The 17,551-nt window shown below is 40.0% G+C and overlaps 2 protein-coding genes across 2 annotated transcripts in view; both read right to left on the bottom strand.

Moving 5' to 3' along the window:
• LOC117482071 (B-cell receptor CD22-like) overlaps positions 1-17,551 on the bottom strand; it is a 1,109,798-nt gene that overhangs the window by 889,604 nt on the left and 202,643 nt on the right. The gene's annotated exons all lie outside the window — the stretch shown is intronic.
• Positions 1-17,551, bottom strand: part of cacna1ab (calcium channel, voltage-dependent, P/Q type, alpha 1A subunit, b) — a 192,730-nt gene that overhangs the window by 62,421 nt on the left and 112,758 nt on the right. The window contains 11 exon segments of the mRNA XM_034130114.1: positions 559-694; positions 2,191-2,477; positions 2,841-3,097; positions 3,547-3,843; positions 8,529-8,682; positions 11,833-11,939; positions 12,377-12,444; positions 13,675-13,795; positions 14,655-14,727; positions 14,840-14,971; positions 15,508-15,620. Of these exon segments, the coding sequence (XP_033986005.1) occupies positions 559-694; positions 2,191-2,477; positions 2,841-3,097; positions 3,547-3,843; positions 8,529-8,682; positions 11,833-11,939; positions 12,377-12,444; positions 13,675-13,795; positions 14,655-14,727; positions 14,840-14,971; positions 15,508-15,620 (1,745 nt within the window).

Raw genomic sequence — 17,551 nt, 5'->3', positions numbered from 1 at the left:
GGCCTGCGCTCCCAACATTTTATTCAGATGCTGGTTCCTAAAGTGAGAACAGAACTGGGTGAAACAGCTTTTAAATATACTGCCTCTTCTGCTTGGAATAATGTACAGAAGGAGCTGAAACTGTCCGATTTGATCACTACGGGGGAGTTCAAGTCCACCTTAAAGAACAGAGAACAAGAAACCATTAAGGTTCAAGGTTCAAGGTCAAGGTTCAAGGTTCTTTATTGTCAATCTGACATAGCTACAGAGTAATTATGCAGTTGAAAATCTTATGTCACTTAGTCGTTGTGATTGATCGTATATCCCTTAATTGAAGTCGTTTTAATTTGTGCCAGTTTTTAATGATGTATAATGGTTTCTTTTATTTGCATATTGACTGTTTTTTTGCCATTTAATTTGTGATTTACGACCGCTGTTTTCGTCTGCATGTATTGTCTGTGTTGTATCCGTTGTAACTTTGTTCATGCTGCCCTTCTTGGCCAGGTTGCTCTTGAAAAAAATATCTCAATGAGACCTTTTACCTGGTTAAATAAAGGATATATATATAAATATTCATACGGGTTGGTGGTGGACATTATGAAGCAGGAGCTGAAGGGAGGCATGGGTTTGGGTCCGCCTTCTTTGCCCCCCTCGTCGTCCTCCTCCTCCTTCTTCTCCTCGCTCTTCTTCTGGTCGGTGTTGGCGTTCTTGTTCACTGAGCAAAACAAAGAGAGAATAAATAAAGGGATTGACAGACAAAGAGACAGAAAGAGGTCAGCTTCACCAGAGCAAGACGGTAAACACGTGAAACACATCGGCCAGCATTGTTTCCAGAACAGAACTGAATGAGACTGGATTCGCACCAGTGTTAGCCAGTAGATCAATGGTTTTAAAAGTGGCACACCACCAGTTTTACCTGCCAAAGTTAATTTACTTTTGATGGAGAGTACTACTCATTGTACAAAAACAGTTGGAGTATATATGTCAAGTGAGAGAATGAGTCAAGTATCCATTACACATTATGTACACGTGGACATTTCAAGGATTAACCAAAGATGCTTTTTCGTTTGTTTTGTTATAGAAATTCAACATTCACACACACATTAATACACTGATGGTAGAGGCTACCGATGTGCTTATGAGGATCTAATGTAAAGGCTCATTAACACTTGTATGATGAGCAATTTGGGGTTCAGCATCTTGCCATATGAAAAGTTGACATGTGAACTAGACAAGTGGACGTCTTGACTCCAGAGCAACAGTGGCTGTTTCACACGACTTGGAACTAATCATGTCTTAGTCTCTACTGCTTCAAATTTGATCATATGTCTATTGAAATGTCCCCTAACTTAAAGTGGACCTATCATGCTATATTTGAATAATATAATAATATATAATAAGGCATATTTATACTTTTTCTTTTTCAAAATACCAAACAGATCATGCATTTTAGCCATGCCTCATTTCGCTCAATTTGAAAAATGTTAGCTCTGTTTTTGCAAGGGCTGATTCAGTGAGAACAGCACCATCTACTGGCCTGGCATATGTACTACAGCGTCTCCAGCGCTTTCGAACGGCAATGGCCGTGGCTGTCTCCTCCTGATTGGTGGAGTTGGCCCAATAGCCGTAGCGCCACCGTCCTGACGTCAGGACAGTGTTCAAATCTGGATCAGTTTTTATCAGATCCGTTGCAGCCCCTTTTTTAGAGATTTGGGTATGGAGGAAAATAGAGAGGGTTGTGTTTTCTGACACTTGGTGAGTTCCCTGGAACACCGGGGACATATATTCATGTAGAAAAGACGTACAAAAGTGCATTTTGCATGATGTGTCCCCTTTAAAAGAAAGGGCAATTCCAAATGGCTTAAGTATTTGTTGACTAATCTTTTCAGTTACTATCGAGACCTTTAATCAAGACAGCTGTATTGAGTCTGCAGTACTGTTCAATGTGTAGTTACAACACAATATTCATTGAGTTTAAAACATGCTTTACCTCGGTATTGCCCATCGCAATGTGCTCCTCAGCTTCCCTATTCATATTTTAATTGAATTATTTGATCAGGTATTGTTGGCTTTCATCAAAAGAGCATATTTAAATAATCTAGAACAAATCTCATAGTTATTTGTATATGGCCAATACCGTAACTCCATAACCTCCAAGGGTTTTTGACACACCTTTGATAGTCTACCCTGGTTTACAGTGCAGATGCTCACCTTGCAGGATGGCGTTGGTGGAGGGGTAAGGGTACACAGGAGGCATGTCTATCTTGGTGTACTCTGGTTTGGCCATGCTGGTGAGGATCAGGCTGTCCATGCTGTGCAGCAGCGTGTGGGTGTCGGCGTCACGGCAGTTCAGCAGGTTGTTGACGTGGTCAGGGTGATCCGGTGGAAGGTCGTACGGATGCTCCTGGGCACTGGCCAACTTGCTGTTGTTGCGGAAGTTGTCCAGGTCCTCGTTGTACTGCTGAATGGGTCGAGTGGTGGAGAGACTGTGGTGCTCCCTGATTAAGTAGAAGGGTAAAAAGGAAAAGGGATGAAGAAGAAGAAGGGATAAAGGGGGCAGAGGAGCAGTACAAGGTCACACTTCAATGTTGTGTCTCAATTTGTGTAATACTCTACTTTCATTTGCAATATGAGTGCAGAAGTTCCTCCAAATGGAAAAGACAGTATGACCACTCGCAATTGTGTTTTGCAAAACAAAAGTTTTACATGTGTTTCCTTTTAAATATATATATTTTTATATATATTTGTACTTTTGTATTCGGGATTGTGGGAAACAGTATTTCGATCTCTCTGTCTGTACATACAAACTGAAAAATTGACAATAAAATTTACTTTGACTTTTTAAATAAACCTTCACTCACTTTCTGTTGTGATGGTTGCTGTGGCGATGCCTTCTCGTTTTCCTTCCCTCCCCTTCCTCGCCTTTCTCCCCCCCTCCCTCCGTCCCTTTAGATCTGTGTCTCCGGCCCTCCTCCCCCTTGCGGTGCCGGGACCTCCTGTGTTCGTGGTTCCCCTCGACCCCCTCGCTGTGGTGGGGTGACACACTTTGGGCCTCTCTGTTTCGGTGCCTATGTCCTCGATGGCTCCTGTGTCCGTGCCTTTCCTCCCCAGGTTGAACCTGTAAGGAAGAAAATCAATATGTGGCGTAACTTTAAATGAATACACTGTTTTATTCTGAAACCGGAAGTCTAGTGTGTCGACAATGTCGTCAACTTCCGGACGTTGTTTGTAGCCGTTAGCATGTAGCTAACAGTATGTTTTGTACGGGAATATAAGGAGAAATTGCACGTGGTGTTGCACACTAAACACACTGTCTTTAACCATCACTTATTGACGCTGCAATGCTATTATTAGGGAATGTTTAAATAACCAATAAACATTAGAAGATTGTAAAACTAACAACAGGAAATGACGACAGGCAGGACGTGCCTTGGACCCGCCCCCGTCGACGCTAAGCCAATGGGAGAAGACTTCAGATGATAAATATGTGACACAAGCCACGCTGTTAACTTGTAAATAAGCTTCCTGGACTCTTTTCAGCTAATCCTGACTCAATACCGTACAAACCTCAACGTTTCCCAGAGACGTGCAGCTGAATCCATGCTCCATTCGGGTCTTCGCCGGCTGGGTCGTCTCCACATTCTCCGACCCGTTGACTTTCTGATGGTGGTGGTGGTGGTGCCGGTTATTATGGGTGACTCGGTGGAATTGATCCATGTCCTGGCGTTGGTACTCCTGGTCCAGAGGTAGTTCGCCCGGTTGGGTTTTGTTGGTGTTGTTGTTGCGATTGTCCTGCGGGTTGACCACCAGCGGACGGTCCAGGTGGGTCTTCATGTCCCCGCGGGCTTTCCGTGGGATGGCAACCTGGGTGGGGGTTAAAAAAGCAGCAGGTGGGTGAGAAGGTGCTCTAAAAATCAAGAATACATGTTGGGAAAATACTGAATGTACTCTTCCAATATCAGAGTACACATGATAACAAAGGTATCCCTACTGTAGCTGTGTACATGACAGGATGTATGATTACCTAGAAGAGCATCAGGACTGTTTTAGGCATATGATAGCTATGTGATTAACATGATGATTCAGCCTCTATGGAGATAGACATATTACATTACATTACATGTCACTTGTTAGACGCTTTTATCCAAAGCGACTTACATACTCAATACTGTGGGCAATCCCCACAGGAGCAATTAAGGGTGAAGTGTCTTGCCCAGGGACACAACGACATGCTGACTGCAGTGGGGTTTGAACCTGTTCCGAACACCTACGCACAACGACGTGGAGCTAATCTGAACTAAATACTGTTGAATACTGCTTTGAACCAGTATTCCTCCATCTTGTGACTGTGTGAGAATTTTGAGATTTTGAGAGAAAGTCCACATTTTGAGAAAAAGTCTACATTTTTTGATTTTGAGAAAAGTCCAAATTTAGAGATTTTGAGAAAAAGTCATAATTTAGAGATTTTGAGAAAATGTCATAATTTAGAGATTTTGAGAAAATGTCATAATTTAGAGATTTTGAGAAAAAGTCATAATTTTGAGAAAAATTCATAATTTTGAGAAAAAGTCAGAATTTTGAGAAAAAGTCAGAATTTTGAGAAAAAGTCAGAATTTTGAGAAAAAGTCAGAATTTTGAGAAAAAGTCAGAATTTTGAGAAAAATTCAGAATTTTGAGAAAAAGTCAGAATTTTGAGATTTTGAGAAATAATTTAGAAAAAAAGTCAACATTTTGAGATTGTGAGAAATAATTTAGAAAAAAAGTCAGAATTTGGAGAAAAAGTCAGAATTTGGAGAAAAAGTCATGTTGAGATTTTCTGAAAAAAGCCAACATTTTGAGAAAAAACTCAGTATTTTGTACATGACAGGATGTATTATTACCTACTAGAACCAGTATTCCTCCATCTTGTGACTGTGTAACTCCCTCTCCTGTATATCAGCATGTGAAGGACACTGTTCAGGAACTAGTTGATGCTCTGTATGTGATGACTACTTCCATTCTGGAGAGGATCATAAATACATGGATCCTGATATTGAAGCTCAAGCCGGTGACAACTTATATTTCTAACAATACATTATCCTACTACTGAGCCCACTGGCCTCTACGCTACCATGCACATACACTGGAACTGAAGGCAATTCAATGTGTGATTCTTTTAAGTAACATTTAATAAATAATACAAACAAGATTTCTATAGATTTGTGCTTTTGACTCTTCACACAAATGTATTTCCACTGACCTTCTTTATTAAGGTGGCAGCATATACTGTATACTCAACTCATCTGAACATATGATTACATCTTTTCAATTGTCTATGTATGGCAATTGCAATATTTATATATGCTTGTTTATAAGATGCATTAATTCTCAATTTCCTATATATCCGTTTTTTTTTTTTTTTTAAAGATAAGACATAGTTCCTTTTAACTCATGCAGGAGGAGATTATAATCTTTAAATCTTAAGTATAAGCAGTTTGTCAAAGGTACAAATAACCGATGGAACACCCAAAGCAAAGATGGACTATAATGTGTAGATGGAACTTTTGTTGTGCAACTAGAATGATCTGGAACAATGAAGGAGACTCATTCCTCATTGACTTGTATGCATATTTGTATCTGTACAGCTGCGTTGTACATAACAGACGCATTTATAAGGATGCAATAGCAGTTTGATTCAATATGGCAGGAAGGACAGACAAACGTTGACCTTAATTCAGGCAGTTTATACGTCAGTTTACCGGAAATAAACCCGGAATTTGCTGCATTTTTACAACCCCCCCCCCCTGCTGTTCCCTCCCCTGAGCCTCAGATATACACAGTCCACCATTTTTGGCTCCACATGAACAATTTAAAATCTAAATAGTCATGAATCTTTTCAGGATCAGCTGTGAATATCATACAGTGTGTCACAGGCCGTTTCCTTAGAATTTCCCTTTCTGATTTCAATTCTTTTTTGAAGAGCGCTACACTTCCCCTCGCTCCAGTTTTGAGGCTTTCTTTGGGTACAGCTCTGGATTTCTCTGCATGCCCCACTTTAATAATGCATCGCTCCCAAGCACGCAGCTCTAAGCCGTCCCATATAGCAGCAGCGAGCGCAGTAATAACAGTCTTTCGCAGGCTTAAAGGGACATTACACCATGGAGTAACACATCTGTGAAGTGCAGCATGACCCAGAATACACAGTGGCAGAGAAGCGGGTCAGAGCCTTGTGTTAGTGTTTCTGATGCAGATCAATAGAAAATGTTATGTATTTAGAGTAAGCAAGGCAGGGATAATCTGCAAGATGGAACTTTTGATAACAATTTCCATGAAGACCGGATCTAAAGGGTATTATGGGTATCATTTAAAGTGGACCTATCATGCTATATTTGAATAACATAGTGTAGGACCATACCTATATAAGGCATATTTATACTTTTTTTTTTTCAAAATACCAAACAGATCATGCATTTTAGCCATGCCTCATTTTGCTCAATTTGACATTTTTTAGCTCTGTTTTTGCAAGGGCTGATTCTGTGAGAACAGCACCATCTACTGGCCTGGCATATGTACTACAGCGTCTCCAGCGCTTTCGAACGGCAATGGCCGTGGCTGTCTCCTGATTGGTGGAGTTGGCCCAATAGCCATAGCGCCACCGTCCTGACGTCAGGACAGTGTTCAAATCTGGATCAGTTTTTATCAGATCCGTTGCAGCCCCTTTTTTAGAGATTTGGGTATGGAGGAAAATAGAGAGGGTTGTGTTTTCTGACACTTGGTGAGTTCCCTGGAACACCGGGGACACATATTCATGTAGAAAAGACGTACAAAAGTGCATTTTGCATGATAGGTCCACTTTAAAGTAACAAAATGCTTCATGACTACACTTAACTTCACAACAACAATGAAATGTTGAGATGAAGCATGCTGTGGCTACATTTTTACTTTGGTATGTTTTTAAAAATATCTATTTATTTTATTCTAACATGGTGCAACTGTCACAAAACCTAATCCCCCCTCCTTGGGATTAATAAAGCATTTTGATTGACTGATTTATTGATTGATAATTGTAAATGCATCAGTATTGACTTATCGTTGTACATATAATGATACTGCATGGACTACTAAAGTATAATGTGTGATTTTTTTGTTAAATTTTGAATATAATTTCATTAATAACTTGTCAAAAACTACATTAGACACCTATAATTAATTATACGCATCAATAATGTTTATTGAGTTACTGAAAATGGAAAATATGATTGCTTTGATCAATGCGGTTGGTACAACACATTTCTGCAATAAAAATATTCTTAAAAAAAAAAAATAATGTTTATTGACCGTTGATATAGTGCATCGGAAAGCCTTCTGTGTTTGTTATGCATGGTTAGTATGGTCATAAAGAATTACAGATGCATTTTCATTCTTATGAATTTTCATAATTTACTGTAGATGTGGACAAAGTTATAAATTGGAGATCAGCAAAACAAGATTTCCAGCTTATATTAAATGTGTCTTCATAAACTGATTTTTAAAGTATGTTTTCACAACAAAATAGTCAATAGCAACATGGCAAGCAACCAGGCTTTCATTCAATCAAATAGTGTATTTAATGTAAAGAGAAGAAGAGAAATGCCAAATAATGACTTACCATCTGCCCTCTGAACTTGGGGATCAACTTGAATTATTACTTAAATTAATCTTAATGTTAACTCATATTTCTAGATGAACAAGTATATAATTGCATCTCAGTATTTTGGTAAACCGTTAACCTTAAAAACTTTAAGGGAACATCTACAACTTTGCAGTAATCCAACTCTTGGTCAAAGGTGGGAAAAGTACTCAGATCTTGTACTTGAGTAAAAGTAGAAGTACTCAGATCGTGTACTTGAGTAAAAGTAGAATTACTCAGATATTGTACTTGAGTAAAAGTAGAAGTACTCAGATCTTGTACTTGAGTAAAAGTAGAAGTACTTAGATCTTGTACTTGAGTAAAAGTAGAAGTACTCAGATCTTGTACTTGAGTAAGGGTAGAAGTACTCAGATCCTGTACTTGAGTAAAAGTCCTGCATTCAAAATGTTCCTCAAGTAAAAGTATAAAAGTATTATCATCAAAATATAGTGAAAGTAGCAACAGTAAAAGTAGTCGTTGTGCAGATTGGTCCATTTCAGAATAATATATATGATATGTTTTATAATGATTGATCATGAAAGTGTTCTCAAAGCTGGTAAAGGTGCAGCTAGTTTGAATGACTTTGTATACTGCAGGGTAGCTTGTGGATTTACTCCAGGTGGAACTAAAGTCTGATTTAACACTTGGTTATATTTCACATCATTCATCCACATCTGTGAAGTAACTAAAGGGATTAAATACATGTAGTGGAGTAAAAGTACACCATGTACCTCTGAACTGTAGTGGAGTAGAAGTACACAGTATCATGACATGGAAATACTCAAGTAAAGTACAAGCTCTTCCCACCTCTGCTCTTGGTGAACAACTTCCAGGTCGATGTTGTCCTCTAATTGTTGTTCCCTTGTTGTGATGTAATGGGTTTAATAAAAAGGTTCCTCACCCCTTCTCCCTCGTCTCCCACCTTCCAGTCCTCCTGCTCCAGCTCGTTGTAGAGCGCCTCTCGACTCGTCATCAGGTTCTGCCGCCGGATCTCGCTCGTCCGCTGCTCCCACACCGACTTGCCGCCCTTAATGTTGTTCTTCTGCTGCTCCTTACTGCGGGTGGAGACACAAAGATGGAGGGTAGAGGTGGAGGAACGTGAACATTAAAGGACTAAAACCACCAGACAGAGGGACAGTTTCATCCCACAGGCCATTAGACTGCTAAACACCTGCACTTTTGAAACAACATCCATAACATTCATCTGTTTGCTTCTCATATACATCAATATTCCAATTACTTGTATATTCTGCACTGTAGGAGGAGCCTGTGACCTCAGATCTTCATTGTCATAACTACACTGTAGCTATGACAATAAAAGCCTTAAAACCAACATTGGTAAAGGTAAACAAAATGGCAGATAGATAAGGGAAAGTATTAGAAATCAGCAGTAAGAGTAAGTACTAAAAACATCATTTTAAAATACTTCTTACTTACCTTGGATGCTTATTTATTTCATATTCAATTGATTAATTGGTATGTATGCATGTATTGTAGTCTACTCATTTTCTAAAACATTTGTTATCTACACTGTCCCCTTTGCTGTATTTATTTGAACAAGGACCATGCATACAAATACATTAAACTCAGAAAAGAGAACATTTATTTTATGTCAGATTTGAGCTAATAGCTAATTTCCATCTACAGCTTCCAGGTACATAACAAACAATAAACACTAAAATAATTGCAAGATAAAAGAACCGGTCAATGAAATATTACATAGTATAGTTAAAATATAATATTACGATACAATTACAATTGAAAAACTCTGATTACAGTGTAATTAAAGTTGGCAATATCCTTTTTTTGTTTGCACCATGAGAGAAAGAGTGAAAGTCTGTGCAGGTTTTAAACTCATCTGGAAGAATATTCTGTAACATTGTAGATGTTGCCGCTGTGGGACAAATAAACGACGTCTGATTTCAGATCGATACGAAAGGAAATGACTTCAGTAGAAGACAGAATAAGGCACATTTGGCTATAAAAGTATAACTGCAATTTCAACGTGTGATTGAACAAAATCTGAAGTGAGAAATCGAACAATGACATCCATAGAGATCCAAAACCAGCAGCAGCAGTGCAAACAACATGCAGTGTGTTCACATTGAATATGGATGACACTGTCCTCTAATTAAAAGTTGTACATGTGTGAGTAGGATAATGTTTCAGATATTACATTTGGAAAAGTGGGATATTTTTTATATTTCAGAACCATACATTACAAAAAAAAATGTTCACAAGTGTCTTTTATACATAACATTACATAACATCTCCTCTTGTGGTTCGATGGTCTTATTTTCCAGGGTGTGTTTAAACAAGTTTGCTGATTTCCCCGAAATTAACTACGCAATACTTGCAAATAGTGCACGTGTTACTTGCGCCAAAGTGACGGCAGGATATAGAAGGATACATTTTGCAGACTGCAATGTGAGTAACTAACCCTTGGCTCTAAGATATACATGTATTACTGAATCAACTATGTATAAGTGCTGTGATTGAAAGAAAGCATATGATTGACACGTCCTAATTGACAAGCAGAACTGCAGCACAAAAACCTGCAGCTTCTAATCTTGCGATCAAAGTCCGGAGACTTCTAAAGGAGCAGCGGGGTTTTTGTGAGCGGCGTTTTGAAGCGTCCCATTGTCAGCGTTTCTGCTGCCAGGAGCAGATTCTACAGCCTCTACACACAAAGAGCGAATCTGTGCCTTTCACTCGCAGAACAATCGCTTAATCATATTTTAGAGGATGAGAACGCGGGGAGAGTGTGATGGTGGGTGTGTGTGTGTGTGTGTCTGTGTGTCTGTGTGTCTGTGTGTGTGTGTGTGTGTGTGTGTGTGTGTGTGTGTGTGTGTGTGTGTGTGTGTGTGTGTGTGTGTGTGTGTGTGTGTGTGTGTGTGTGCTTGAATGCCTGCCAATCACAGTTGTTAGGAAAGACACAGTGTGTGTGCAATTATACAAATAACAGTGAGAAAGATAGACTTTTAACTTAGTCTCTCTTAAGGAGAATCTTAAGGAGAGTCTTAAGGTGTTTAGTCTCTCTTAAGGGGAATATTAAGGTGTTTGGTCTATCTTAAGGGGAATCTTAAGGTGTTTAGTCTCTCTTAAGGGGAATCTTAAGGTGTTTGGTCTATCTTAAGGGGAATCTTAAGGTGTTTAGTCTCTCTTAAGGAGAATCTTAAGGTAGTTGGTCTATCTTAAGGAGAATCTTAAGGTGTTTAGTCTCTCTTAATGGGAATCTTAAGATGTTTAGTCTATCTTAAGGAGAATCTTAAGGTGTTTAGTCTCTCTTAAGGAGAATCTTAAGGTGTTTAGTCTCTCTTAAGGGGAATATTAAGGTGTTTGGTCTATCTTAAGGGGAATCTTAAGGTGTTTAGTCTCTCTTAAGGGGAATCTTAAGGTGTTTGGTCTATCTTAAGGGGAATCTTAAGGTGTTTAGTCTCTCTTAAGGAGAATCTTAAGGTAGTTGGTCTATCTTAAGGAGAATCTTAAGGTGTTTAGTCTCTCTTAATGGGAATCTTAAGATGTTTAGTCTATCTTAAGGAGAATCTTAAGGTGTTTAGTCTCTCTTAAGGAGAATCTTAAGGTAGTTGGTCTCTCTTAAGGAGAATCTTAAGGTGTTTGGTCTCTCTTAAGGAGAATCTTAAGGTGTTTAGTCTCTCTTAAGGAGAATCTTAAGGTAGTTGGTCTCTCTTAAGGAGAATCTTAAGGTGTTTGGTCTCTCTTAAGGAGAATCTTAAGGTGTTTAGTCTCTCTTAAGGAGAATCTTAAGGTAGTTGGTCTCTCTTAAGGAGAATCTTAAGGTGTTTAGTCTCTCTTAAGGAGAATCTTAAGGTGTTTAGTCTCTCTTAAGGAGAATCTTAAGGTGTTTGGTCTCTCTTAAGGAGAATCTTAAGGTGTTTAGTCTCTCTTAAGGAGAATCTTAAGGTGTTTAGTCTCTCTTAAGGAGAATCTTAAGGTGTTTAGTGTCTCTTAAGGAGAATCTTAAGTGTGTTTGAATGCCTGCCAATCACAGTTGTTAGGAAAGACACCGTGCTTTCTGTATGTGTGCAATTCTACAAATAACAGTGAGAAAGAAACACTTTAGTCCAGAAGTGTGTGTGCATGAATGTGAAAATTAATTTTGATCTGTATTTGGTATTCAGATTACGTGTTGTATTTATGTATCATTTGTTTGTGTTTACTTTTTAATGAGTTTGTGTACTTACGCAGCGATAGACAGGTTGGCTGCTGACAGCGGGCTAACTTCTGCTACTTCCTTAGCCTTCTGCATAGCTGTCTTCTGATTGGCTGCTTCTTCCTGTTCTTCTTCGTCCTATTGGAGAAGAGAGTTAAGTGGCACAATATAAATAGATAAAACAACCAGAGGGAGAACATGAAAAAAGTCAAGTGATATCAATCAAATATAATATTAATTACTTATCATAGTTTTAAAAAAGAGCACATTTAATTCTGAGTCTTTGAGTTCCCTGTATGTACTCTAGCAAAGATTGTCCAATTTCAATAGAGGACACTTTCATATTTCAGGTAAAGGGGAACGTTTTTGACACAATTTAAAAACAGCATTTTCAACATTTCACAGATTAATCAAGGATTTACAATTAAAGTTCAAAACCTAGTGTCATGTCCTTTTTAGTAGATGTCCTCGAAGACATATTTGATAGGTTACAATATATTTAAGCTTGACTTTTCCCCCATAAAATAAGGTTTGAGAATGTATTTTGTTCTGGTTTGGTCCTCGATGGTTTGTACCTTGGTGAGCTCCTGGGCGTTGGCCAGATTGTCCACAGCGATGGCCAAGAAGACGTTGAGCAGAGTGTCTGAGGAGGCAGGAGTTAAGGAGGAATGTCGAGGGAAGGACAACTGGAAAGAGGAATCTGATGGTTCCTCAGGGAGTACGGAGAAAAACGGGGGGAAATAGATATTGGGCTGCTGATAAAAAAGAAAAGGAAAGACAGGAAGTGGAAATGTCTTCGGCAAAGTTTGAGAGCTCAAACAGACGGAACACAAAAATAATCATCTACATTTCATCATACGCTGTCTTTGTATTTACATGCATGCATATCGTCTGTGTATGTGTGTGTGTGTGTGTGTGTGTGTGTGTGTGTGTGTATGTGGCCAGGTGTGTGTCGTGTATGTGGGTGTGTGTGTGATGTGGTTGTGTGGGGTATGTGTGTGAGTGTGAGTGTGGGGTGTGGGTGTTTGTATGTGTGTGATGGTTGTGGGTAGCGTGTGATGTGGTGTGTGTGTGTACCGGCTGTGTGGATGTTGTGCATTGTGTGGTGTGTGTGGGTGTATGTGTGTGTGTGTGTGTGTATGGTGGGGTGTGTCGGGGTGTGTGAGTGTGTCTGTGTGTGTGTGTGTGTGTGTTATCGTGTGTATGTGTGGTGTATGTGGTGTGTGAGTATGGTGTGTGTGTGTGTGTGTGTTATGTGTGTGTGTGTATGTGTGTGTGGGGTGGTGGGGGTGTGGGGTGTGTGTGGTTTGTGTGTGATGTGTGTCGTGTGTTGTGTGTGTGTGTGGTGCTGTTTCGTGTATGTGTGTAGGTGGAGCTGGTGTGGGTTCGTGATGTGTGTGGGTGTGTGTGGGTGTGTGTGGGTGTGTGTGGGTGTGTGTACCAGAGGTTGCGCTAGACTTTTTCGCTGCCCGTAATTTTGACGGACAGGATCGTAAAATTTCCGTCAAAATCCAGAATTACCCGTCGGCCTTTACACAACTCTGACGAGGGGTGGGGGGGGGGAGAGCATGCTCGTGAACTGCCAACAGGGGGGGGGGGGGGGGTGCTGTGTTATGCATGCCCACTGCACCTCGCGGGAGCGCACACAGCGAAAAAAGCCAATTTCAATGATTTGTTCGGCAAAGTTTGGTTTGGAAACGGTATCATTTCCTTTTTGACGGGCATGCATAACACGGCATAACACCGGAGCCTCGCTGCGCGGAGACTTTGGCGCTGTTCCGAGTTTGTTCTAATCTGTCAAAATGAAGGACTGCTTTCAGATTTTTCCGTGATTGTTAAAAAAAAATTGCGTGTGAGCGTGCCGTTAGGATACAGTTGCCGAACAGTGTGAGGACGATGAAGAAGATGGAGAACACCATGCCCTGTTTTTTCACTCCACCCTGGGACTTGATGCCATCGTACATCACCATGTTCCAGTCCTCGCCCGTCAGGACCTGCACACACAAGGGAAATGAGATAAAGAGTTACAATCCTGCTGGTTTGATGTATTAAGGCTCAAATGTATTGTTATTTATTTAGGAAAAATCATGTTAATATGAAGTATAATTTGTTCTGCAAGCTTTTAGTAGTTTTCATCACATAGTCATTTGATTTTGAGTTGCATTTTCAAATCTTAATATTTAAGTTAAAATGTGAAAATATTATGAAATACATTGAAACGCCTGAATTTGTATCTTTATCTTCACACACACACACACACACACACACACACACACACCCCCCCACACCCACACACACACACACACACACACGCACGCACGCACACACACACACACACACACACACACACACACACACACACACACACACCACACACACACACACACACACACACACACACACACACACACACACACACACCACACACACACACACACACACACACACACACACACACACACACACACACACACACACACACACACACACACACACACACACACACACACACACACACACACACACACACACACACACACACACACACACAGCACAAATCAGCCATCAAATGTCTCTCTCCAAAAGAACTTCAGCTGTCCTCAAAACGAACATGAGTGTGTGTGTGAGTGTGTTTGTGTGAGTGTGTGTGAGTGTGTTTGAGTGTGTGTGAGTGTGTGTGTGTGTGTGTGTGTGTGAGTGTGTGTGAGTGTGTTTGAGTGTGTGTGAGTGTGTGTGTGTGTGTGTGTGTGTGAGTGTGTTTGAGTGTGTGTGAGTGTGCTTACAGCAGTCATGTTGGGAAAATACAACAACTCATGTCTGACTTTCAGCCTCAGTTGTGTCTCTTTCTCTCACCTGAAACACCGTCATGATGGCTGCTGCAAACGTGTCAAAGTTAGTGGACGGGGTTCCTTCATCAAAGTTGAATCTGAGAAGAAGAAGAAGAAAGAGGAACACCGTCACCATCACACGCGTAAAGATAGAAAGACACACAGATCTATTACAGAGCAATGAGTTTGGATATTAGGTTTGATACTGACTGTCCTCCAAACAGCTGCATCCCCAACAGGGCAAAGACCACGATGAAGAGGAAGAGCAGGAACAGCAGACTGACGATGGACTTCATGGAGCTCAGCAGAGAGACCACCAGGTTACGGAGAGGAGCCCAGTACCTGAGGAGGAAGAGGACGAAGAAGAGGAGAGGGATTAACGGAGGAACGAGAAGGAGATGAAGGAGAAGCAAAGAGATGGGAGAAAACAAATGAAAGAGAACAGAAAATAAACAACATTTGTAGAGATGGGGAATGTGAAATATAGTGTTTATTTCTTTGCATATTTCTTTGCATATGTTCCCAGAACCAAGTAACAAATCAAATAATTAAAAAAATGTGCCCATCTTGTTAAAGTATAAGAGAGTATTAGTATCAAAGCAGAGCCTGGTCACACTACAACAAACTCAGTCTGTCTCCATGAGCTTCAAATATGTTGTCAATTAATGGACATGCATGTAAGAGTGTGTGTGTGTGTCTGTGTGTGTGCGTGTGTGTGTGTGTCTGTGTGTCTGTGTGTCTGTGTGTCTGTGTGTGTGTGTGTGTGTGTGTGTGTGTGTGTGTGTGTGTGTGTGTGTGTGTCTGTGTGTCTGTGTGTCTGTGTGTGTGTGTGTGTGTGTGTGTGTGTGTGTGTGTGTGTGTGTGTGTGAGGAACTTACTTGGTGACTTTGAAGATGCGGAGCAGTCTCAGAGCTCGTAACACACTGATCCCGAAAGATGTCCCTGGTTTGATGGTGGCCCACACCACCTCGAAGATACTGCCCACAATGACCTGCACACACACACACACACACACACACACACATACGATGATAAAATAAACATAATCAGTATATATATATAAATATCAACAGTAAAGAAATATTTCATTTATGGATTTTCTTATTGGACAATATAAAGATCCATAATTAGTCAGTACACACGATACCAATCCAACCTGCTACTTAGGAAATATGAACACCAGATACTATGTTTACAGAACTTGGGTGTGAAGAAGTTGCAGTTTTCCAATTTAATTGCAATGATGTTTAAGTTTTGAAACAATGCACGAGTATTACCACATTTCAATATGTGCAGGTTTTTAGTTTAGGGTGCATTTCAACTTTTGCAAGTGCTTTGAGAATTTGTTTTGGAGGGTGTGTGTCAACAAAAGCTGCTACATTTTTGGAGGGAATTTTGTGGAAGTCTGTAAACATGGTATGAAATTATTTTATATATACCATTTTTAACGGCAGAAATTATATAATGGTCCTCTTAATAAACTTAAAATCTTCATAATGTTGATGTATTCATGTTATCACACGTAAACTAGGCTACAGTACACATGAGCTACATTTATAAAAACAACTGTACACTGCCCGTCTTAAATACAAATGACGGATATTTGCACACACACAAATAAATGTCACCATCTTGTAAACAGATTCTAAATAAACTCAACTTTCTCTGTCCAACTTTTTTCACAGGCACAGATTTGCACGTCTATAATTAACCCTCCTGTTGTCTTCTTCCCCCCCCCCCCTTACTTTGGTGTTCACGGTCAAATTTGACCGGTCCTGTTTTAACTGCTATTACATTAACACAAAAACCATGAATCATCACCAAATGTCATTTAACACCCTTTCAAACTGTACATATTGTATCAGACTACTGGTATACATGAACAACTGCAGTACATATACAAAGAACAGACACTGAATATGTATTGCGTGTGCCAGGTGTGATCCATGTGGGGGGATGGGCACATAAGAGCGGGACATGTGTCAAATTGTTCTGTGTGTGTGTGTGTGTGTGTGTGTGTGTGTGTGTGTGTGTGTGTGTGTGTGTGTGTGTGTGTGTGTGTGTGTGTGTGTGTGTGTGTGTGTGTGTGTGTGAACACCATGGGTGTTACAAAGTTGACTAAATCATCCAAAACTCAATGAAAGTGGTGATCAGCAATTGTATATGTTCAAATGTCTGTGAAGGATATCATAAAGCCTGAATGCAATCGAATGTAAAACTAAAAAGTTATGATTGATGAAAGTAGTACATCGGTCAGATTTGACGCGAAGACAACAGGAGGGTTAACTGAACATCCTGAAAACTCTAAATATAAGTTTTGGCTTTTTTGCGCAATGTTTAAAGTGGACCTATCATGCTATATTTGAATAATATAGTGTAGGACCATACCTATATAAGGCATATTTATACTTTTATATATTTTTTCAAAATACCAAACGCATTTTAGCCATGCCTCATTTCGCTCAATTTTTTATCCCTGTTTTAGCAAGGGCTGATTCTGTGAGAACAGCACCATCTACAGGCCTGGCATATGTACTACAGCGTCTCCAGCGCTTTCGAACGGCAATGTCCGTGGCTGTCTCCTCCTGATTGGTGGAGATGGCCCAATAGCTGTAGCGCCACCGTCCTGACGTCAGGACAGTGTTCAAATCTGGATCAGTTTTTATCAGATCCGTTGCAGCCCCTTTTTTAGAGATTTGGGTATGGAGGAAAATAGAGAGGGTTGTGTTTTCTGACACTTGGTGAGTTCCCTGGAACACCGGGGACACATATTCATGTAGAAAAGACGTACAAAAGTGCATTTTGCATGATAGGTCCCCTTTAAGCAATAAGAATTGTAGTAAATCCAAATTAGCTCCATGTAGTGCATGTCAACATATAATAGGAAAGAACCAGCCAATAAGCCACTGCAACTATGTCAGC

The sequence above is a fragment of the Trematomus bernacchii genome, unplaced genomic scaffold, assembly GCF_902827165.1.
Source record: "Trematomus bernacchii unplaced genomic scaffold, fTreBer1.1, whole genome shotgun sequence".
NCBI lineage: Eukaryota > Metazoa > Chordata > Actinopteri > Perciformes > Nototheniidae > Trematomus > Trematomus bernacchii.
This window is presented reverse-complemented; position numbering and strand designations above follow the sequence as displayed.